Below are 24,538 nucleotides of genomic sequence, written 5' to 3'. Positions count from 1 at the left end.
AACACTACAACATCATTGTCACAGAATGGTATTTTAACCACACACTGGCTAAATGCATATGCAATGTCTTCAAAAAGTATTTGTCCCCTTCCTGATCCCGACTATTTTCCATATTTGTCAACTGAACTGTTTAAGATATTTCACTGGAACTGAACATACGACATATCTTCCCTCTGACCTTATTAACTGATTGTGCCACCTTAAGAGGCAACAATTGCAACCAAACAGTTCTGATAACTGGAGATCACTCCTTCACATCACTGTGAAGGCATTTTGGCCCACTCCTCTTTGCAGAATTGCTTTAACCCATTGAGGCCTGAAACGCCTATAAAACCTCTGGGCGATTTTAAAATAAGTTTGGTTGTTTTTCTGGAAATTCAACAGAAGTGTCAACACTTCTACTCAATAATAGATTTTTCAGCCTCTGTAACAGATAGAAATTAAATTCAAAAGTTCAAAAATTCAAAGTATTTGAGAGCTTATACAAATACTAAAAAAAACGACGTATCCGCTTTCCAGGCTTCAATGGGTTAATTCAGCCACATTGGAGGTTTTTCAAGCATTAACTGCCCAATTAAGGTTCTACCCCAATTAGATTCAAGTCAGGTTTTTAACTAAGCCACTCTAACTCAAAAGTTTTGGAGGACAATCAGAAGTGGACTTGCTCTTGTACTTCGGATCATTTTCTTGATGCATAACCCCGCAAGTTTCAGATCACAAACTGATGATCCAACATTCTCAATCAAAGCAGAATTTCACAGGTCCTGAAGCAGCAAAGCATTCCCCACCATCACAGTATCACCAACATACAGGACTGCTGTTATAAACACTATCCCAAAAGGCTTGGATAGACACGTCTTTATGTTTCTCTTGGTTAGCATTTGTTTTCGCCTTGCAACTCTCCTATTGATATAATTTTTGTAACTTTTGTGTGACAAAAATGGGGATATTAACTGAGGCAAACTGAGGCAAGCAGCTCCTTGGATGTTTGTTTGGGGTTTTTTTTGACATCATGAATGAGCCGTCAATGTGCTCTTAGAGGAAATTTGGTATTTTGGGAAGGATCCTGGAAGATTATTTTGGTTCATTGGTTGAATGAGTAACTAAGAGGGGCAATTACTTTTTCATACAGGACCAGCTGGTGTTGGATAACTTTATTCCTTCAAACAATGGAATTGTCATTTAAAAATTGTATTTTGTGTTTGATCTGGTTGTCTTTGTCTTGAATTGAATTGAACATCTGAAACAGTTCAGTGTGGGAAATGTGCAGAAATAGAAGAAATCAGGAAGGGGGCAATCTTTTTTTTTTATGTGGATGACAGGTTAGTAGATTCAATTGGCCATTTACAGGGAGTATGCAATCGGACAGCATATTTTTTTTTAAATTGCACTTGGCAATTAGAGTCTCAGAAAGTCTTACGAAATCCACAGCAGTGTTTAATGTAAAGAATGGAAATAAACAGCAAAACAGAGCATTTGATTTCCACACCTAATGGCAAAAAATAGAAGCTTAATTAATTAGATTATATCAAATGCACTGTTCTTAATCAGTGCATGAGGAAAACAGCAGTTAGCCATAGCAACAGCACATTACTTTGTGTTACATTACATACACAAAGTGAACCTAACCAAGGTTGAAAAACACATAACTATGGGTTAAAGTGACTACAAAAAAATTAAAAAAAGGAGTAACTTCTGTTGTAAGTGGCCATGGTCTAAATGTGAGGCATCCTTATGTACAAACGAACATTTGTTCATTTCATATTTCACAACAATCCATCATGTATTAATATGTTTTTATCGCACTACAAAAACAAAGATCTAGACCTTGCTGGGTATCAGACTAATGCACAAAGGACAGTGTCGAAGGATTAGAAATGGAGTTGAAGCTGTGATCAAGAGCTAATTACACGACTCTTTGCTCTTTCTAAAAGGCTAGGATTGCAGTTAGCATAATGCCACGCTTGTGATAGCCCATGTCAGGTCAAGATTAAATGTTTCATTACACATTTGTTTATCTCTGAACAATTTCCATAAAGTAAAAAAAGACATGAGGTCAAAAGAAAGGTTAATCACATATTCTGATAATTATCTTGGCTATCTGACTGAACCATTATTCCTGAGGTGAGAGGACTTAGAGCAGCATTCAAGACCTCCTGACCACTGGCTGCAGTTATTACCCGCCATTCTGACTAAATGACAAAAGAGAGTTTCACAGAGGTTGGCCACCAGGCAAATGTGGGAAACATACACTGTTTTATGGTTTATTTGGGCAACCATAATTACTTGGATGATTACATTATGACTTTGACATACTATATCATCTTGGAATACTGTAAATCAGTTATTATCCCAGTATCGGGAAACATAATGATTTTGAAAATAAAACTACACTCCAAAGTGATTAAACTGTGTGCACAGCTGGCCCATTTGAGTTGCTAAAAAAACCTTTCCCTGTGCTTCCCCAACTTTACTTACAGTTACCATAGAACACAATAAGCACAGACAACAAGTCTTCACTTACTAAGCTGCATTTTCTTGGGTAACACTAGAAACCCACTGAGAAGCAAGGGCCATTGTATTATAAACAAGTGCCACTTTTCAGAAATTCACCATGCTAATGTCCTGAATCACCCAATGAGAATCTAATCCCTGTGGAGGACTCTTGATATAAATATATGTTTACTGTTTTTTGCACTATTGGTGACCATTTCAGTTTGTTGATGTGTTTGCACTGCTGTTTTGACACAATGTTTCTTATCCCATACCTGGCAATGGGGATTCTTATAATTATTATTCTATAAAAAGCTATGATTCTGTTTGAAACGGTCATGGGAGTAACTGCCATTTACCAAACGATGTTGTAGATAGATTTCTGCAGTGCAGGGTGTCTACATGATTGAATTGGAAAGAGCCCTGCTTTATTCTGACAGGGCTCGACAACTGTAAGTTGTTTTTAGTTTTTTTTTTAGTTTTGGAAAATTGGAAACCAATTATTAGCTTTTTGCGACGACTTATTTATTTTCTTTAAATTTTATTGATTTTTTTTCATAAAAAATATTGGGATAGCAAAGTGCATCACTGAATATTTTTTAAATATATTTTTGCATTCATATTTAACAGCACTGGTGCATTTGCTTGCATCACGGGCATCTGTTTGTGAAAGAATGGTGAGGCAAATGAAGTTGTTTCAGTGTGGTAGGGAAAGTTTGAATAACCCATCAATATCACAAACAAATGTGCAAAGAACCAGATGGACCTGAATGAAAAACAAAGAGGTTATTTGTGAAGTTTTAGAAGGCGTATACCAGCATCTTTGGGCTGGACTGAAAATTATACTGCAAAGCCTGTAATATACAACTTGAAAAGTGACACATAAGGTTCACTAGTTTAAGGCAGCACACTATTACTTAGTAATGCTTACTGAGATAAACCTTTTGTTTTTAATGTCACATTTTCATGATTAAGCTGACGTTTAACTGCATAGTATCATAATTACTCAAAATATAAGGTGACTTAAAATGACAACCATATTTTCAATTTTGGCAAACAAAAGTTAATGCCTGGTTACCAGCCTGGCAACCACTTTTAATGTTGAGCCTTGTGAACTCATAAAAATAATTTACCTTGGGCCATGAATATGACAGCATGACCACACTAAAGAGTTTTATTGTGAGTTTACAAGTTTGTTCGATTATGGAGACTTCACACTGAATCATCAGCTAAATTACCAAAACGTACTAAATGGCACAGTTTTATGGTCTTATTTCTTTTTGTTCATTTTGTATATTAATGCTGCGTCATAGTTGCGCTAAGGGATGCTTGGTGTAAATGTAACACTTTGCACGTCTCAGTTGTTGCATCATGGCAGGGTGATGTGTTTGATTCACCATAGAGCCGCCTATGCTGCAATTCATAGCACAGCTTATATAAATAAATGGGTACTGTGAATCAGTAGGCATGTTTCACCTTTGGAACAGGCGCCATCCTATAGCACATACAGTATGTGCATCGGATAACTTGGAGAGCAAACACATTCAGACAAACATAGCATGAGAACAGGATGTCACACTCACACTCTACCTCCTCACACAGGAGACAGTCAAACAAACACACAGGTTAGTTTAACACAGGTGTAAACAGCACCTCCTTGCAGCTCTCCTCCCCCTCCTGCAAACCTTACCCGGTGGGATGGTAAACCCAGGGGGCAGCTGAATGGTCGTCTGCTGCTGAGGCGGTCTGACAATCAGCTGGGGGGCTACGATCCTTTGAGGTGCTGCAAGTCCAGGACGGGGTTGAGACTGTGCAGAGGTGGCCACAGCAGGTGTCGGAGAGGGGGCTGTGGGTCTGACCATGCTTATAGTGGTGGTCACTGATGTAGTTAGACCAGTTCCACATGCAGAACTCGCTGCCACCCCTGTAACACAGACAGCAGCTGTAGCAGAGCTCACAGGCTGAGTTACTGTTGTGGTTGTTGTAGCTGCTGCTGCTGCTGTAGTTGTTGTTGGTGTGACAACAGAAGGCGCAGAGGGAACAGTGTTTATTACAGAGTTGACAGTACCAGACTGGCTTGACATTACAATTTTGGACTGACAATCGTCTGTTTTGGAAGCCCCAGTTTCTGTGACTGTTTTGCTGTGGTTTCCCTGTGGAGCTGTGGAGGTGATGGGTCCTATGCGAGCGCCCTGCTGGACCAAGGCCGAAACACTGGTCCCGTTGCCGTTCTGGGCTATGCTCGCTACAATATGACTCGGGAGTCTATGCAAAGCGATGGTGGGGGTCCCCCGGTCGAGAGCAATAGCCGACTGACCTACAGGGAGGTTAGCGTTTGATAGGGTGAAAGTCGAAGTGTTAATAGAGGATGTGGCCGGTCGAGCAGAGTTTGGTGTAGTTGCACTAGTATCCACACAGCTAACGTTCTCAGCCACCGCTGTGTTGCTGTTCCGTCTCGTCGTTACAGCTGCGCCGTTCAAACTCTTTATCCGAACCGAAGCGCTCCTCCGCGGGGTGGTGAAGCGTTTTCTCGGCGGGTTAGCTTCCGTCGACGTCTCACCTGTTCCCGGGCTCACCTTAGACACCCGGCTGGCGGCGGTGCTGATGCTGCTGGCTGCCGAGGATGCCAAAGTTGACACACCAGATGCAGTCAGTGTTGTGATGGATGCTCCATGTGATTGCGAACCGCTGCTAGTGGCGTTCACACGGGCAGCCGAAGTGGCGGAGGGCTCGCCAAAAGAAGGGCTGCAGCCCAGAGAGGGAGATGTGACAGTTTTATCCAGGCTGACGTCTTTAGAGTTGATCTCTTGGCGCATCTCAGGTTTATATCGCCGTCCTTGTTGTTGTTGTTCTAGTGTTGTGGTGCCCACTGGAGCTGGTAGCGTTTTTCCTAAGTGATGGTTAGCGGGGGCCACTGAGCCAGCGCCTCCGTTTTCGTCTGCTTTACCTGCTGAGTTGCTTTGGCCAGCAAGCTGTGACTCCAATGAGCCCACTAGGTCGCTTACAGCTTTTTCATCCACCTCTGAAAAGAGCATATCTTCCAGGGGGTCGGAGGCGCCCGCCATCTCTGATCACAGATAGCTGTCTTATTTTTTTTATTTTTTATTTTACAGTGCGCCTGCGTGTTACTAGGCATTGTGGGAATGGATCTGACGTCATTAGATGAAGGGGACATCCCAGTTGTATTTCTCATTTTTCAACTCTCTCCTGTCTAAAAAACAAAAAAGCTGTCAAGACTGCCAACATATGCACTGCGTTTAATGTCTTTAACATGTAATCTTGCGTTTGTTAATTTTATTATTTATTTATTTGTTTTTGTTTCATTCTTTTACATTTAATTGCTCTTCTATTTAATTTTTTAAAATATTATTTACTTCTATTTATTTTTTGCATTGTTTATCTTTCTGTAACTCGTTTCTTCTTCTTTGTAACTGTGCATTGTATTGCTGTTTGATATAAATAAATTAATAAATACAAAATGGTATTTGTCTTTTTTCTTCAAGTCTAATGTTATTAAATATTTTGTATTCCATTAAATATTACGAAGAGCTGTTGTAAAGTGTTACATAACGATCTCAATCTAGGATATGTGGAACCGGAAACATGCTTCAGGCATCTAGATTTTGGGGGTTATAATGAGGAACGTGCAATTTTATGTATCAAAAACAAATCAAACGGTACATATACAATTTTTTAACATTTAAAAATATATAATTTGGCAATATGGGGGCAGGGCAGAGAAAAGAGGCTGTCTTATGTAATATCGCGATATGATAGTTTAGAATGGTCAAATCTCAAATCTCTGTAAAGCACCCTATGATTCATTAATTGGCCGCTTTTTTTTTCGTTTGAAGATAAACAATAATGGACAAAACTGCATTTTCAGACTTGATCACCATGCTTTTATAAAAATACTCTTAAACATTTTTGAGTAAGGGAGCATTGGGAGGAAGAGGAGGTAACTTTAGAGAAATGAGACGCAGCCTTTCTCCCAGCATCCTTAGCGGCGGGCTAAGGAAAATGAAAACGGCCATGTCGTGTTAGAAATTAGTTGTGAAACGAGCGAGGCTTACTCACGACATAACTTGGCACTTCATGTAATGTAGTGTTAAAACTTCAGCTCTGAAAGAAAGATATCTGACCTCTTCTTTGACACAAACAGATTGTGGATTCCAGTTCAGTGCGTTATTAAAACCAGACGATAAACATGAGTGGAGGAGGGACGCCGTACATTGGCAGTAAAATTAGCCTAATCTCCAAGGCCGGGATCCGCTATGAAGGAATTTTGTACACCATTGATACGGAAAACTCGACAGTAGCTCTTGCTAAAGGTAAGCTAAGTGACCAAGATGCGGACATATATGCTCTAAATGGTTATGACATGACTTGCAAAACGATTTAGCGCTGGAAAACGGAAATTGATTTCAGCTAAGTTAGCTATGTTAGCTAGCTGTGTAGCCAACTAAAAGCTAAGTGTTGCTATAGTTAACACTCTGCGTCCTTTGTTTACCTTGTGTTTTTGGGCTGCCATTAATATGCGGCCCTGCTCTGTGAGTATGAACTGGCGTACCATATTATAAAAAGTAATTATTGGTACTATCAAACATTTTTAATCCGATTTTAAATCCCTGGGTATTAGCTACATTATATTTAAGTCTTTATTCTGAACGTGTGTGACGTGATCTCGGATAATGACCTCACATCTCAACAACATTGCACAACATGAAGCAGCCTAACCCCACACATTTGACAGATTGTGTTTAATTAAGTTAAAGTTGGTTCTACAAAAGACATTTTGGTGTGGTTTGGTTTATTGTTGGATGCCTATTTGATTTCTGGAAAATTTGGGGAAAAAAACCTTGTTGCCTAACTCTGGCTCACTTGTCTGATGAACTGTGAACGTTTCCTTGATGAGATTTGTAATAAAACATTTTAACAATAAAATGTAGTCTCACAGTCTATAGTATTAAAAGTATGTGGTATATCTTCTATGATGTACAATATATTTTAAAATAGTATATGCTGCCCTGTGCAATGGCCTACACAAGAAGCACATTTGAATAATAAATTATCATGTGAATTTTCCCAACAGTTCGCTCTTTTGGCACTGAAGATCGGCCCACTGAAAGGCCTGTTCCACCTCGGGAAGAAGTGTTTGAATACATCATCTTCAGAGGGAGTGATATAAAAGACCTTACAGTTTGTGAGCCACCCAAAGCCACTAGTTCACTGCCTCAGGACCCTGCTATAGTTCAGGTAAGTTGATCATATGCATTCTTGTGCTATAAAATTACTATATGTATGTGGTTGTTTTTTTTAATACAAGAACAGGTTTAAGGACATTCTAAGGTAACATCTTTGGGGTACATGCATTGTGCATGCTGGCTGACTGTGGGACATGTGTAGAACAGTGCTGTGTTTTACCCCCAATAACAACTCAAACTGCCTGCAGGCATATTTATTTAGTTTGGCAAGCCCCTACATTTTGCAAAATATGTTCACTGTTATTCATTGAACTCCTAAAAGCTGGGTAAAAACATACAGGTTGGCAACATGGGTTAACCTACTACTGCAGTTACCCTTAGTATGGTGTGATTTGTTTTCTGCTTTATTACATTCTTAACTTGTCACAGAAGGAAAGACACAGGTGCGTTTAATAACTTTAATTAAGGCTAAGTCAAATTAAAGTCACAGTAAAAGAGTGTGCTGGGGCTTTTAAACTGGCTTATCTAATTAGAATTTGGCCTCCATTGATTACTGTAATTGATTACACCTGCGCTGTTTGTGATATAACAAAACATTTTATGCACAGAACCTTTTCAATTAACAAATGGCTTCAGGACATAGTCTCACATTTGAGCTCTTTAATTGACTTTGAAGTTAAATCCACTTTGCACTAATAACAGTTTGTAATAACATCATAGTTTCAAACTAATCCTATATTCTGTTAGTCCAAAATAAAATGTGAAACTTTAGTGAGGCTAAATGCCCCTTTGCAGGAAACTGAGAAATAGCAGAAGGAGTGCAGGATAGTAGACTTGTGCAGCATCTGTAACTCTAATGTCTTTTTTAGCAGTTTATCTCAGAACTACAATAACACCTTTGTCTCTTGTGGATGATGATTTTATCCCTGTCAGTTGTATGAAACAAATGGATAAAATATGTTTGTCATCCCACGTGTGCCCTATGTGAACTTGTTTTTTAGTGCTGTTTGATAGTCAGTCATGTTCTTTCAGTTGACTGTATTTTTTTTTTTTCTAGTCTTCACTTGGATCCAGCAATGCTGCACCACTACCTTCATTCCAGTCGGCTGGGCCTTATGCTCCACTCAGCAAGGCCCCTGTCCCAGCGTACAGCCAGTTTGGTGTCACACCTCTTGCAGCTCAGCAGTTTGGATCTGCCGGAGGAGGTAAGGAGTAGTTCTTGTTCAGAATAATTGTCTATCCACTGAAAAGATTAGCAGGATGCACCATAAAAGAGAGCTGCTCCCACATGATGACATTATTTATTTTGAATAACGAAGTATTGTCTGTAATGTGGGAAATCCATCTAAAAACACCAATCTAAAAATTGACAATTAACCATAATGGCAAATCTATATTTTTAAAGTTAATAAATCAAAACCTGCAAAACCACCAGTGTGAAGCGCATATCTGCAGTACACTGGCCAAAGTTGTTTTTCATATTTCTAGACAGGATTTTTAAACCTTGTTAAAAAATATATATTTTATTTTACTAAAACAATTTTTAAAAATTAAACAAGCCTTGTAAGCATGGGCTTCCTAGACAACTTTAGAGCAACAACTGATTCCTGCTGGTCTAAAAAAGAGAGCAGCTGCATGTCATCTTTTGATTTTTCTGCTGTCCACCTGAACCGCATCACGCATTGAACTGGAATTAGTGGAGATGATCATGCAACACTTTTCTTTATAAACTTTGAGTCTTAGACATTTTTTAGTTGTATAAGTACAACAGGTGTTTATTACTGAATAAAAAGACTGCTGCTGTGTCTGTTAACTATTTGATTGCTTATTTTATTAAATACTATTAAATAATAGATCAGTGTCATTTGCCAATATAATGGAAGATCAATCCTGGTCAGAGTTACATTAATTATTTCTGGGTATTTCACAACATTTACATCGTGTTGAAAGTCACGCTGTATTACTCGATATGCGGTGTATCCCCAAATTGAATGCCTCTGTCAGCTGCGTCAAGAAAACTACGCTGCCCCTGCTTTTAAGAAAGTTATTTAATTTTAATCTCACTCTTTCCTGCAGGGCGTACCAGTCCTCAGCTGGACTCTTTAACACATCCCATCCTTGAGCCCACAGTGCTGGCCCCACCATCATCTGCCCCAGCACCACCTGCACCTGTGGGCCAGAGGAGTCAGGCAGCAGCAGCAGCAGCAGCAGCAGCTGCCAGACCCACCAGCAGCACCACTGTGAGCCAGAATCCCCCAGACCTCCTGGAGCAGAGAAAGGGTAAGGACACCTGCAGGTTAATTTCCACAAATATAAAGGTGTGTTCATTGAAGCAATGTCTAAAGTAGTCTTCAAGTGTATTTTAACAAGTTGCCATTGTTTGCTTGTGGGTGTGGTGCTTGGTTTGAGCCATACCAACTCACCTTGATGTGACTGATGGTAAATGGTCTCTTTTGCTGTTCAGCTCCTGAGGTTCAGAAGGTGTCACAGCCAGATATCGAAGGTGCACTTGAAAACCGAGATCCCAACAAGCGTCATGCTGGTAAGTAGTTTTGCACCTTTACAAAATTATACCCATTGCCTCAAATAATTGTTTTCATTAGTTGTATTCTATCTAAGCCAAGTTCCAAAGTTTATTAATCTATGTGTTAGTGTTACAGTTTCACTCCATAATCTGAGGTATCTAAAGCTCAATTAAATGTTTTTTCGGTTTCTGTGGTCAAACATATTGGATCGAACAATGAGGTCAGAAAGCTGACTGTAGGCTTTCAAGGTTTTTGGAGTTCATTTAAGTTGAATGTTCACATCCTCAAACTCAAGCACTCAAATCTTAAAGGCTTGATTGAATTTTAAATAAATTGTGCTGTCGTTTAAAGCTAGCGTCACACTGTCCCAATATTCCTGACTGCACAGTGTGCCTCAATTTTGCTTGTTGAAGCTTTGCTAGATCTCAGTTTTCCGCTGTTGTTCCTCAGCTGGTATTCAGTCTAACCGGCGTGGCCGTGGAAGAGGAAACCGCAGCAGAGGCAAAGTAAACGTACGTCGGGATGGCGCCATGAAGTTTGAAGAAGACTTTGACTTTGAGACTGCCAACGCCCAGTTCAACAAAGATGAGATTGACAAGGAGCTTCAGAACAAGCTCAAACTGAAAGGTACGGCTTCAACACACCTGAGTCCTATAGTGCAATGACTGGAAACTTTCTAGAACATAAAAAGGGTTTTACAGTGGCTCATTTTGAAATTTTCTCATGATAAACTCACTGAGACCAACTACAAATTGCAGAAACAGGCACTGCATTTATATTTCACAAGTGCAGGATGTTTCTCATCAGTGCAGTTTGGTCTTCTGTTCTAAAACGCACTGGTTGAGATGGTGCGTATCATCCAAAATGTGGGAGTGAATCATCACTTTTAAGAATCCCAATATGAGGGCTGTTATTATTGGTATTTTTTTAAAGCACAAGACAGTTTCATCTAATCTTCATTTACGCAAGTGAAAACACAGGAAAACCCTTTGCAAACCAGAAGCAAATGCATGGTAGAAGTAAAATGATTGTGATACTGTGCTGAAATTGACCCAAATATAGTGAAAAGTTGTAATACCAAACCAGCATCATTTTAGGTGTTTTTTTCCAGCCTGGATACTTTATTATTTAAACTTTACTAAGCCTTTTCAGGTGTCTAATGTTTTAAAAAATTTCTCCCAATGTTTCCTCCAACCACAGATGACAAGGCTGTGAACGGAGAAGAAGCTGCCGAGTCAGAACACCCAGCCAGTGACGTGACCAACGAGGAGGAGGAGGCTGTCAGCACTTACTATGACAAGTCCAAGTCCTTCTTTGATAACCTGTCTGCTGATGATTTAAGGTACCTCAATGTGTTTTTCAATCACTTCAAATTGTTCTTCAGTTGGATAACTCTATGGATTTTTTTTTTTTTTATATCAACTTAAATCTATTCTAATGCCAAGTGCTCACGCTTAAGGCCGTGGTCAGATTTGCAGCAAAAAAAAATGCAACAACTCTAAAGTCATTATGGAATCCCAACATTTACATGTTAAACAGTAGAATTTGGCCAGAATGGTGTTTTGCCAGATGGCCTAAAACACTGCAAAAAGTTCAGTTAGGATCAACTTATTGAAAGACTACTGTTTTCTTTCTTTTTTTTGTCACCATGCCGTAGCTCTATTTGACATCGCTATTGTTGGTCTCAACAGTATCTGTGAAATATTGTCACATAAACTCACTGTATTATACAGTGAATATCAGCCTTAATGCATTTTTTTTGGAACATGGAATATTAAACTCAATTTATACACTGAAAGACTTTTTGTTTTCTCTCTTTTAGTAAAGGGGATGGAAGAGGATATTCAAGGTAAGTCATATTTTTAGCTGTGTTGGAGGCACCTTGGGTGAATGGGACCAATCATTTATCATCATAAAGATGCATGAGTACAACACAAAAACTTTCTGTACGTTGTTAAAGCAGCAGCTAGATGCATAAGATGGACTTCTTTCTGCAGAGAGATTGGAACTGATGCAGGTTTTATTCATAGTGATGCACCCATTGGTATTTGTGTCTATATAGCTATACATTATTGCACAATGTGTTCAAATTTAGAGGCCATTTTAGCCTGTGGTGCCTCCCCTTCATGTCTGGTGTTTTTGTCGAGGTATGTTTGTTACGCGAAAAGCTTGATCCTGATCTGTCTTTGCGTGTCAGGGAGCGAAGGACAACCTGGGCAGAAGAGAGACGAATGAATGCTGAGACATTCGGCATCCCCCTGAGGCACAATCGAGGAAGAGGAGGTTTCCGTGGCAGGGGCTTCATGGGGCCCCGCGGAGGCCGAGGGCGGCCGCTGAGCAGAGGTTCTTTCGGGCCACCCCGGGGTCCTCCACCTGGCTTCAGAGGTGGATTCAGAGGTGGCAGAGGAGGCCGGGATTTCTCCGATTTTGAATACAGGGTAAATATATCCACTTTATGAGATCAGATACCAGAAAGTATTGTTACGGTTCAGAATATATAAAAATGAGAAGATTTATTGCCATTTTAAACGTCTGTTGTTTTTCTTACCCAGAAGGACAACAAGGTGGCTGCATAGTGCTGCAGCGATGGATCCTCAAAGAATTGTAGCCCCTTATCATGAAATAATTCCTGTTGAAGAAATTCTTTGGTCTCAACATTTGACAGAAAGAATGAAGACATCCTCTCAGTCACCAGCACCAGGGTCGACTGCTTTACATCAGGGGGTGAGAGTGCAGCTCCCTTTTCTCCACTTCGAGAATTAGGCTTTTTTTTTTGTCTTGCTTTTTTTTTTTTTTTTTCCCAAAATTTTGTTTGATAAGCAGTCACCACATGGACGAGAATGTGTAAATACCTTGCTTTGGAGTAAGTCTGTATTTTTGCATCAGTCACATCCATTTCTTACTGAAGTTGTCTTTGATATTAAAAGCTGTATGCAGAAAAGCCCACTGATACTGTGAGTGGATCACAGCCCATGTGATCGATAGCTTTATTTTTAAAATTTTCTTTCAGTTTCTGATATTTTGATGTATATAGGCACCAGAATTCACTGCATTGCCTGTTGCACCATATTTTCTCTGTTCAGACTTGCCTAGTTCATTTGCCATTTATTCAGTATTCTTTACCCAGTTTGCAGGAATTATTTACATTTCTTTTGAAAATCCATTCGTTATCAATAAAGTAGTGAGATCAAAGCCAGCTGAAGGAAACAATCTGAAATGAATATTGGAATGAATGAATGTATTTGTGCCCCCAAGCAAATTGTGGCTCGCCAGACAAACTCAATGTAGTTTTTTTTAGAAATGTTCTTCAGTATTTAGACATGTGTAGATCAAACTTTGACCCCTCAAACCTCTCGCATCAGATTTATTTGTTTCTGCTTTATATTTTGTATGCCTGTTTATGGTGGCAATCAATAACAAGCAGCCATTTGACTGATAAATGGGGTTAACGGCATTAGCTTTAGAAGCATTTGTTGTCTAGATGGTTTTTGACAGTCTGTTTTTTTTATATAGTTGACTAAATAAAGAGCATTCCCATGATTTGAAAGAGGAATATCCATAACTATGAATGTCTTTCTGAGGAAAGGAAAGTTGAGTGTTTTCAGTTCAAACCTGCTGTCAGAATGACCTTGAATAAAGTTAGATTTGGATAAATAAATGCTCTGCTATTTTGCCAAAAAGAATATATGAGCATTTGGTTGAGTTAAAATATTTGTCAGCTTAAAAGTAAATGTTTTCTCAGTTTGGTACCTGTTGAATCTACCTATCTATGTCCAAAACATACTGAGCCATCCGTTAAAACGTGTTTATTTTTGTTATAAGCATCCTTTAAATTGTCTAACAGTTGTGTCGTCTGCATTGATTTTTCCACTGCAAAACTGTGCTGGTAGTGTTGTGAGGATTGTTTACAGAAAATGGAAAATCTTGTATATGATTTGAATGATGTCTCAAAACATATGTTCAACATTTCTGATATCAGCCCTCTGGCTTGTTTGTAGGTCCTCTTGTTGCATTGTTGTCAATGGGATTGTTCTCTGGAGTGAGTTTCTGGTTTTTTTTGTTTTTTTTTACCGACTTGTGAACAAAGGGACGTGACCTGGGTATGGTGCCAGAGCGTTGGAGGGGAGGGGGGGTATTTTTTCTCTTTGGCTCTGAATTGTTAGTACTTAGGGAGTGCCTTCAGCGTTGTGGACTTTTACAAATCTCCCTTTAACTTAAAGGTTGACAAAAAGTATTGATAGCACTACAGGGTGAGACTAGATCCTTCTCAGTAGCTGTGGTTGTTTAGAACCAAGCAGCCCGGTTGAAATATGTGCTGTTTAACTGGATATTGCACAGGTTGCTGATCACTGCATGATAGCCGTAGGAACCATCACTTCATATGGGCTTTCGCAATAACCAGCAAGATTGAATTTGAGACAAAAAAAAGTATTACTGAACTATTATAAACTGACACGTTTTCATATGTTTGGTACTCCTTCCAGTCTCTGGAAGTGTAAACCAGGTATTGTTTTCATGAAAATATCAGCAAAATTGAGTTTTTACGTAAAATAAAGAGTTGTACAATATCTGTGCCTCTGTGTTTTATTTTTAATCCACATGTTCTGCCAAGGTTCTTGAAAGTTTGGGAAATGCTTATTATGTTTTCAGGGTAAGGAATATGCTGGAATTCTTGTTTTAAAAAAATCCTTGATTATGATAGCCACATCAGTCATCATTCATAGCTAGATAAATTCTCTGAACCATTACCGTTTAAATTAGAAAATATTAATTTAAAGCATTATAGTTGACATAAACAGCTGGTAAAACAAAGTGTCAATATGCAGTCATTTCTTTGGGTATAAATTGATTCTTATTTTTTGCATCTGCATTCATAGTAACAAAAAAAATCATTAGATCTGATATTTAGATGAAAACTTAGCATATACTGTTTCTTAATAGGACTGTATATTTCTCTACAGTTTCTTTTAAAAATATATAAACTGTTTACTAACATCTCTGTTAATAAAGAAAATGAATGGATAAGACACAGAAAACATGAACGCATTGCTTTAATATGTCTTGAGTCCTTGTGATTGTACATTAATCTACAGCTGTTTCTCTGAGGGATATTGAGAGATTTTTTCCCCAGATCCTATGGAAGTAACAGCTGGTCCTCGGTCAGTCTTGTCATTATGACCTGAGGGTGGCATAAGAGGACAGTTCAGAGTATTCAAAATGCAAAAAAGTTTGTCCTCTGGGGACAGAATGTGCTGGTTATTTTCAGTATTTCTAGATAAATGTAAAACAGTTTCCTGCATGTGGCGCTTTCTAAAAGGTCAGGGGGGGTCACCTGCAGACAAGGACCCGAACACATTAGTGACACATTTATAAAACATTAGTTTGCTCATATTTTCACCATGTTAACATGTGATTAAACAATAAGAATACAAAATATATTTTCAGTATTTACTATATAGACTAAATGATTAGTAGATTGACAAGAAAGTATTAGCCAACTATTTTGATCATGTTTTATTGTAAATAAAAATAAAGTAGTAAAAAGAGTGTCTTAGTAATATTAATGTGATGACGTTTTTACTTGTGTTGTTAAAGTATTTCTACAGTGTAGTATAAGTATTTTACTGAAGTAAAGGATCCTAGTACTTCCACCACTGGGTGTTCTATAATAGAAACATGCTTTGAGAGTTAAGACACGGTATGTTGTCGGATAATAGTGTTTTTGAGTTTAGTATTGCGGGATTGTCACTGTCCAGTAGATGGCGATAGATTGGCCGTTAATTAATAAAACCGTAGAAGAAGAACGGCGCCCTGATGCAAATATAAACAAGCAAGGTAGCAGCGACTCAACCAAAATGTCGATTGTTTTTGTGCCAAAGAAACTACGAGGAAAGGCAAAAATCAACCAAGAAACCATACAGAGGGTAAGGCACCAGTAAAGACAGTGGCTAACTAGCTGTTAGCTTATATTCCGGTACATTAAACTAGCTATCAGTGCGAGCTTTAGCAGTTAGCCGCTAGCTAGTTGCTTCCCTGGTTTATCCATTCACTGTGTTTATACTCATTTAGGCTCCATGCATGCTGAATACCAATATTCAGGGTTCATACGGATGCTTGAAATCCTTGAAAATGCTTACATTTTAATGTTGTATTTTCAAGGTTTGAAAAGGGCTGGGATTTTGGATAAAATCCTTGAAAATGCTTGAAATTCTTACTGTATTTCTCTTGCAATCTGACTATAGGTTATCACATGTTCAATGAAAAAAATAATAAATTGAATATTGAGATTAGCAAACTGTACTTTTGGTTGTTAAAAGTGTAAATTTTCCCCTTTTAGCATGTAAGTACTCATCTAAAACATGCAACTTACAACCGTTGTAAGGTCCTGGAGAAGCTTGAAAAAGGACATTGAAAGTCCTTAAAAAGTGCTTGAATTAACCACTCAAAAAGTGCATGAACCTTGAATATTCACTTAACGTTGTTAGTTGTGTAATGTCTGGTGTTCCACACAGTGGATTTATTTTTTCCAACGCTGGCTAAAGCCTGCTAAAATCAACAAAATAGCTCGTGTATGTTAGTAAAAGTGTTTAATCTTCTGTTTTGTCTGTTCCAGTTACTGGATGAAAACGACCAGTTAGTCAGATGCATCACTGAATACATGCAGAAAGGACGAGCAGTTGAGTGTGTACAGTAAGTCAAAACAACAGCCACAAATGCAGCATTTATGTATAATGAATATTTAGTGGTTTGGGTACTCTGACCAGCAGTTTTTTCTTGTCCAACAGATACCAACAGATCCTGCACCGCAACCTCGTATATTTGGCAACTATAGCTGATGCCAGCCCAGACAGCATGCCTCCCTCCTCAAATGTAAAGGCAACACTCACAATTCACGAGTAATGACTGCAGTGATAATAAAACTGTCTAGTTGCTTTTCTAATACTCTGTTGTTGTTTTCCAGTCTACATCTAATGAAACCTCAGTCTCAACACCAACTGTGAATGGGAATGGAGGGGCATGATGGTGGCAGCTTCTGTCGGTGGAGTAGGGAATATTGTTACTATTAAAAGAAAAATGTGTTTTATAACTGTTTTTTTTCAGTAATGTTTTTGATAGCAGGATCACTGGTATTTCAGTTCAGTAAAATGCAATGGAATGTCAATATGCTGTGGAAAAATTCTGTGAATTTTAAGGCATTTCTACATTAAAATATTTTCTATTTTTGAAAGTTATTCCTGGTGTCAGTTTTTGAAATAACTCAGTTCAGAGTTATCAGTGCACAAGATGCTCAAACATGTTTCTTTCCAGTGAGGTTCTCAAATGTATCCATACTTTCTCAATACCTTTTAGTACATTTATAATACTATTACATTTGATGGTATAGTAGTGTTCAAAATAATAGCAGTCCAATGTGACTAACCAGATTAATCCATGGCAAACAAGGTACCAGTAGGTGCAGTAGATTCACAGAAAACCAACAAGACCCAGCATTCGTGATATGCACGCTCTTAAGGCTGCGCAATTGGGCAATCATTTGAAAGGGGTGTGTTAAAAAAAAATAGCAGTGTGTCAATCAGTGAGCTCATCAATTTTTTTCAGGTGTGACTCAGGTGGCCCCTATTTAAGGATGAAGCCAGCACTTGTTGAACATGCATTTCTCCTTGAAAGCCTGAGGAAAATGGGTCATTCAAGACATTGTTCAGAAGAACAGCATACTTTGATTAAAAAGTTGATTGGAGAGGGAAAAAAATATAAAGAGGTGCAAACAATTATAGGGTGTTCAGCTAAAATGATCTCCAATGCTTTAAAATGGAGAGCAAAACCAGAGACACGTGGCAGAAAACGGAAGACAACCATCAAAATGGATGGAAGAATAAGCAGAATGGCAAAGGCTCAGCCAATGATCAGCTCCAGGATGATCAAAGACAGTCTGGAGTTACCTGTAAGTGCCGTGACAGTTAGAAGACGTCTGTGTGAAGCTAATCTATTTACAAGAATCGCTCGCAAAGTCCCTCTGTTTAAAAAAAGGCATGTGCAGAAGAGGTTACAATTTGCCAAAGAACACATCAACTGGCCTAAAGAGAAATGGAGGAACATTTTGTGGGCTGATGAGAGTAAAATTGTTCTTTTTGGGACAGTTTGTGAGACGAGCCCTAAACTCTGAATTCAAGCCACAGTACACAGTGAAGCATGGTGGTGCAAGCATCATGATATGGGCATGTGTCTCCTACTATGGTGTTGGGCCTATTTATCTCATACCAGGGATCATGGATCAGTTTGCATATGTCAAAATACTTGAAGAGGTCATGTTGCCTTATGCTCAAGAGGACATGCCCTTGAAATGGGTGTTTCAACAAGACAATGAGCCCAAACACACTAGTAAACCAGCAAAATCTTGGTTCCAAACCAACAACATTGATGTTATGGAGTGGACCTTAATCCAGTTGACTTAATGTCACCCCACAATAACTTGTGGGGTGACATCAAAAATGCTGTTTCTAAAGCAAAACCAAGAAATGTAAATTAATTGTGGAACGTTGTTAAATAATCTTGGAGTGGAATAACAGCTGAAAGGTGCCACAAGTTGGTTGACTCCATGCCACACAGATGTGAAGCAGTTATAAAAAACTGTGGTCATACAACTAAATATTAGTTTAGTGATTCACAGGATTGCTAAATCCTAGAAACAAAAACGTTTGTACAAAATAGTTTTGAGTTTGTAAAGTCAACGGCAGATACTATTTTTTTGAACACACCCCTTTCAACTAATTGCCCAGCCTTAAACGCGTGCATATCATGAATGCTGGGTCTTGTTGGTTTTCTGAGAATCTACTGCACCTACTGGTACCTTGTTTGCCATGTAGCAATAAAAAATATTGTATAAATCTGGTTAGTCACATTGGGCTGCTATTATTTTGAACACTACTGTACATAAAAGTACTGAAGCTAATCAACTGGTTCCCAACCTGAGGCTCTAACGGCAATCTCTACATCAACAAACCAACCATGAAAAATGATGCCGTTTTATAGGACTAGGACTTTTGTCACCACGGTAACAAGTATCATTTTTTACACTAGGACTGTATCAAAGTTTAAAATTCTGGTATCACGCCAACCTGTATTTACAGCAGGCTCTGAGGAAAGTTTGAACCTAAAATCAGCAGAAAAACTACAAAGACAACGTTTCGAATTGCTAGTCATTTTTATTCATTTTTTGCATTGCTGGTACACTTGGAAAGATTCAGTTGCCAGCTCAAGAGAACAATAAGCAACATAAGCCAAGCAGTCCCCCTTCATATCTTCTATCAGGGCAACATGTTTTTTACTATTATTTTTTTTATTTTGTAGAAGCCACTAGTAAACCATTTGACACAGCTGAGAAGCTAACAGTTACAGTCCAAGGTCTGTAATGATGTCTTTAAAAAAGGCTGCAACAGTTAGGGAGATAACACAGACAAAAAGCAACAAACCCTATATCTTGATTGTGCAAAGCACATTAACTATAAAAAGATATATATTTATATGTATATACAGCAAACAATTCTCTGTAAACATGTTAAGTATGTTAGTTTTCTGAAAACATGGTGTCATTTCATAAATACAGGCAACATTGGCATCCGCAAACATCACAAAAAGATAACATTCTGGGCTTTTAAATACAGCCCATTGCCATAGAAACCGCAGAAACAAGGGCTCGAAAACACCCTCATCACACAATGTTTTAGTGTTTAGCATGGCATATTTGGTAACCTTTATAGATAGATGGTGTAGTTCAACTCTGTAGGAAAAAAATGTGCTTTTTCACATATTGGGAGGTGGAAAATAATGTTTTATGTAATATGCCTACAAGAATACTAACATACAGTAATGGTATAACATGTAAGAAAATACAAAAATAAGATTAATACTGTCAATAATTGTACAAGAAAAATATTGTATTATTAAACAGAAGAAAAGTTAGGGAGTTAGTGTCAATCTGGAGCAAACAACTGCCAATTAGAGAGGAGGAAATGAATTGTGGGTGTGAAGATGTTCCCTAATGCTCTCATCCAATAGGGTGTGGAACTTCACTCTTTACCAATTATCTCAGACCGCCTCTTATGTCTTCAGCACCATTCATCTTCTGAACAACGCTTTGGTTGGGAATAATATTTTGCAAGTGCTATCAATACCAACATGGCACATAGTTACTGCTATAATTCTTAACTCTGGTCAGTTGTTGAAAAAGTAGTGTATTTCTCTCAAATTACACCTCTGCAGTGACTTACTATATTTATGCTGAGCCTGCTCAAAGCCTCTTAATAAAAAGAACTAAATATTTATATTTCAACTTCAGTATTTTACAAGCTATGAAACAGTAGATGGTAGCTGTATTCTGAGTCATCTTGCGTGAGATTTGGCAGTTACAACTATGTAGACACAGTATATTTATTACGGGCAAAATGAGAGCATTTCAAGCCCCTGCCCCCCGGCCCTTGTAATCCCGTCTTTTAAACACACGCGCAAACACACGCACGCACACACACACACACACATGCACGCACGCACACACACATACACGCACGCACTCACACACAGACACACGTTTAGCTGCAGAAGCAAGTGGGTGACGGCCGTGCACGTCTCCAGCTCTTGTCTGAGGAGACGTCAGCTCGACAGACAGAGAAACGACCACTAGACTAACTGCTGCCAGCATGACGCATGCACCAGTTAAAACATGGCAGTTCAAAAAACTTCAAAATACGTCTCCTTTTCAAATGGGGATGTTTGACATGGAAAAATATAGATACAAAAATGTTGAGCCAGTGTGTGTACTTGATTTTTGCCTCTGAGGCTTTGAAATCTTCCAATTCAGTGGGTGTGGACTGTAATGGCTGCAGCTCGGCCCACTCAGTGGCTCATCTAACAGAGCTACAGGCCCTCAGTGGCACTTCACTGCGGACTCGGTCCACGTTAGACTGTGATCAGTACTGGTGAAGGTATGAGGGCCTGTGCTCGTGTTTGAGGGGGAAGGATTTAAAGCCCTTTGTCATGGGTTTGTGTTGCTGCTGCTGCTGTTGTTGTTGTTGTTGCTGCTGCTGCTGCTGTTGCTGTTGTTGTTGTTGTTGTTGCTGCTGCTGTTGTTGCTGTTGCTGCTGCTGGGTGAAGGGAAAACCAGAGGAGATGCCGGTGGAGGGGGAGCAGTCGCTGGCAGTGGACCACACGGGAGACTGCAGCATCTGCATGGAGTCGCTCCACTGGGAGGAAGGAGGGATGTTCATCTGGTACAAGGAAGAGCTGGGATTGGGCATGGTGTTTGTGTGGGTGGAGTGCTGCCATGGCGCTTTGGGAGGCCAGGTTTTAGTTTTGCTGTCCTGTGGAACACAGCGGACGAAGATGAAAAGGTTAAAAATGAATCATGGAGTCACAACAAGATCTTTAAATCCCTTAAATGACAAACATTTAAATAAAGTGACTAATGGAGAGATCTGTTGAAATTGGTTCTCAATAAAAACAATGATTGATATTTGGGCATTTCTGAATTGTGTCATACTTTACCTGACTATCATCACCGATGTGATGTAGTGGTGGTGAAGGCAGGGTGCACACCTCTGGCTCACCACAGCTGTGTTTTCTGTAAACAGAGATATTTGCATCGAGCCTTATTATATTATATCTATAGTATTTCTCACAGCTTGCCCATATTTCCTATAATAACGATCAACAACTGTGTAGTAAAAAGCAATGGAGAAAAAGATCACTAGTTAATCAGTTAATGACATTGTATGATAATTATCAGTGCAGTTTGAATGTTGTCTTTGACAGTAAAGCTGTCTGACTGAAGATAAGGAGACCAATCCAAAGCCGGTAAATGAGTCTGGAACTCACCTCCTTTGTTTCACGGCCGCTACGAGGTCCGGCCCAGAAAACATGGAGAACAGACTGTCACCATTGGCTGAAGATGTCTCATCGCTGGAGCTGGCCGAGTCCCCCTGATTGGCTGACCAGCTGCTGTTTACGGCCTCCCTGAGGACATGACCAGAGGAGGTGTTAGCACCGTTAATCCGGTATTTAAAGGTATCACAGGTTCAGATGAATTTGATGATGCCTAAACATCTTGGTGAGACGTCTTGAAAAAAAAAAGTCTGTGATGTGTGCAATAAAACTTTACTTTGTGTTTTGATGATTTGTAGGGTTAAAAACATATATATAAATATATCAGGGCTAAGTTTTGCCTGACGTCTTGCTTAGATGTAACTTGTTGATTAAGTGGCATTTGACGACTCTATATCAACATAGAGCAGGTTCTATGGGATGTCTTGGTCTCATTTCATGCCAAGCACTGTATAAAAGTGGTTAAAAGTGAATTCCTACAACATTATTGTTCAGGGTTTACAAGCGAGATGCCACTGCAGTAATGTCTCCCTGTTTTCCTCCTCCTCAGATTAGTCTTTATGCAGGATGGTGTTGTCTCACACTTGTGGGATGAATTAAATGACAACAGTCATGATTAACGTGGTAAATGTCTCACGTATCGATGATGCCACATTAATAATTTAATCAGGACGCCGCTCAGTGTAATTACACCCTATGATGAAACTAAGCTTTAAATATCCCTCCAGCAGTTCAGCATTATACTGCTGCCCAAAACACATCCCGAACCATGGCATTAGGTGTGTGTTTCTGCTTGTATATTGTCTCAGATTGAGGGCTGAAGAGATTGGGAGAAAACTGTCTCTACTCAATATTGGTTTGTGTCGCCATCATTTAGTTGGTAGTTGGTATGAGGGAAACACTTTGATCCAGATGTACCCAAAACAGTGGATCAGTGATGTCATGTACAGATACCTACCCTTCACTGTAGTACTCTGGGTGGGACCAGGTCCTGTGCTGCTCTTCAGGCATTGGCCAGTTGCTGCGCGGGTTGCTAGGGCGACGGATGTGCTGCACCTGCCGTTTCTGTTGCATGGCCTGACTGACGCCGGCAACGTAACGTGCAAACTCCGGGTCAGAGCCAACTGCGCATGGAAAGGGAGGATAAACACAACTATGAGTTTCTGACACCCTCAGCTTTTCTCTTTCGTTCCCTGGAGCTCAATCTGTTTAGCCAGACTGTCTAGCGTAGCAGAAAAATCACAATAGCCGTAAGTCAACTCTGCACAATAGGCCACGACTGCAATCAAAAGAGTCTGCTGCACTGTAAAAATAGCAACTGACACAGGCTAAATTCAGCATAAATCGTCAACTTGCAGGGGAAAAAACAGCAGCTCACACTATCCGACCTATATCGATTACGTTACTCAGGTCAGGGTCCAGTGTTGTCTGAAATCCGAATGGTTACTATACTTTCACAAGTTATGAGCCACTTTGAATGCACCGAATTCTGCCTAATAAACTAACTTTATTTCAGTTTAGTCTGGCCTTGACTAACTTGTGTCCACCCCAATTATTATTTTGCAATTTGCTCTCTTGTCACCACTTCAAATTGATTTGGCGGAAGACAATAAATAAGCAGGGGCATCATGTATCCCCACTGCCATTACACTGTTTACTCTAACATAATCATGTTGTCTTTTGTGTATAATAATTATCTTTGTGTGGCAGTCCCTTTATGTTGTTATCAACTGATGTCTGCAAACAAATTTTCTTTTATAGGACAGTATAGATTTGTATTTAGATGAGATACTTTGAATAAGTCAGCTGGATACCCACAGCAGGCATCTTAATGGTTTCAATTGGGTTGTATGGACACTTAGGGTGACTCAGGACACTCAAACCCTGTTTTGAACATTAGTCTCCTGGTATAATGAATAACTGACTGCATTGTAAGTCATAAAAACATTGCTAAGCTGCTTCTCTGAAGGTTTTTTCTAATAATGAAACAATGTTGTCAGCAAAGCTCCTTTCCTGCCCCCCTCCACCCCTCACACTGCTGACATAACAGTCTGACTGAGGAGCATGGTAGGTCGAGACAAACACTCCTATTTGCACATCTCTTCATGACAAAAGACGACAGGGCACAACTTTATAAAAGGGGCCAATACAGAGGATGGTTTTGTCTGCTATTATACAGAGACAGAGTCATATTTGAATTACAAAGTCAGTCTTACTGAAGACAAGAAAATAGTCACATGATTTCATTTTGTTTTGCAATTGACAACTGTTGCATGTGCAGGCCGCAGATTTGTGGGTGGAAAAAAGAAACTGAAAATAATTTTTACATTGCATGAGCTATTTGAAAAATTGTAACAATATTTTCAACAGTTGAAATAAGGCTGACAGGGTCATCCTCTACATGAATGTGAATACATGTGTGGACCCATTTTTAGGTTTTTT

The 24,538-nt window shown here is 39.2% G+C and overlaps 4 protein-coding genes across 6 annotated transcripts in view; 2 read left to right on the top strand and 2 right to left on the bottom strand.

Annotated features, from left to right (window-relative positions):
- Window positions 1-5,616, bottom strand: part of LOC131985481 (transcription initiation factor TFIID subunit 4-like) — a 102,017-nt gene extending 96,401 nt beyond the window's left edge. The window contains exon 1 of the mRNA XM_059350617.1: window positions 4,184-5,616. Within this exon, the coding sequence (XP_059206600.1) occupies window positions 4,184-5,558 (1,375 nt within the window). The 5' untranslated portion in view covers window positions 5,559-5,616. The remainder of the gene's footprint in view (window positions 1-4,183) is intronic.
- Window positions 5,617-6,460: 844 nt separating this feature from the next.
- Window positions 6,461-14,790, top strand: lsm14ab (LSM14A mRNA processing body assembly factor b). 3 transcript variants are annotated; one of them, XM_059350638.1, is made up of 10 exons: window positions 6,461-6,824; window positions 7,586-7,749; window positions 8,755-8,902; window positions 9,774-9,977; window positions 10,162-10,239; window positions 10,673-10,849; window positions 11,423-11,564; window positions 12,045-12,071; window positions 12,420-12,660; window positions 12,778-14,790. In XM_059350638.1, the coding sequence occupies exons 1-10, from the start codon at window positions 6,701-6,703 to the stop codon at window positions 12,796-12,798; spliced, it is 1,326 nt and encodes a 441-aa protein (XP_059206621.1). In that variant the 5' UTR covers window positions 6,461-6,700; the 3' UTR covers window positions 12,799-14,790. The 3 variants fall into 3 exon arrangements, with proteins under 3 accessions (XP_059206621.1, XP_059206612.1, XP_059206628.1); XM_059350629.1 differs by having other exon boundaries at window positions 6,462-6,824; window positions 12,775-14,790; XM_059350645.1 differs by lacking the exons at window positions 6,461-6,824; window positions 7,586-7,749 and adding an exon at window positions 8,312-8,625 and having other exon boundaries at window positions 12,775-14,790.
- A 1,200-nt stretch (window positions 14,791-15,990) lies between these two features.
- Window positions 15,991-17,454, top strand: ss18l2 (ss18, like 2). The gene is made up of 4 exons (XM_059355815.1): window positions 15,991-16,146; window positions 16,836-16,912; window positions 17,008-17,092; window positions 17,184-17,454. Exons 1-4 carry the CDS (start codon window positions 16,078-16,080, stop codon window positions 17,241-17,243), a joined length of 291 nt encoding a protein of 96 aa, XP_059211798.1. The 5' UTR covers window positions 15,991-16,077; the 3' UTR covers window positions 17,244-17,454.
- A 1,951-nt stretch (window positions 17,455-19,405) lies between these two features.
- The window catches only part of LOC131986129 (granule associated Rac and RHOG effector protein 1-like), a 33,726-nt gene continuing 28,593 nt past the window's right edge, over window positions 19,406-24,538 (bottom strand). The window contains exons 11-14 of the mRNA XM_059350940.1: window positions 23,055-23,220; window positions 22,091-22,228; window positions 21,761-21,836; window positions 19,406-21,576 (exon numbers count right to left, since the gene is read on the bottom strand). Of these exons, the coding sequence (XP_059206923.1) occupies window positions 21,187-21,576; window positions 21,761-21,836; window positions 22,091-22,228; window positions 23,055-23,220 (770 nt within the window). The 3' untranslated portion in view covers window positions 19,406-21,186. The remainder of the gene's footprint in view (window positions 21,577-21,760; window positions 21,837-22,090; window positions 22,229-23,054; window positions 23,221-24,538) is intronic.

Source organism: Centropristis striata, chromosome 2, assembly GCF_030273125.1.
Source record: "Centropristis striata isolate RG_2023a ecotype Rhode Island chromosome 2, C.striata_1.0, whole genome shotgun sequence".
Classification (NCBI taxonomy): Eukaryota; Metazoa; Chordata; class Actinopteri; order Perciformes; family Serranidae; genus Centropristis; species Centropristis striata.
Note: the sequence above shows the minus strand (reverse complement) of the source record. Positions and strands in the feature narration are given on the sequence as shown.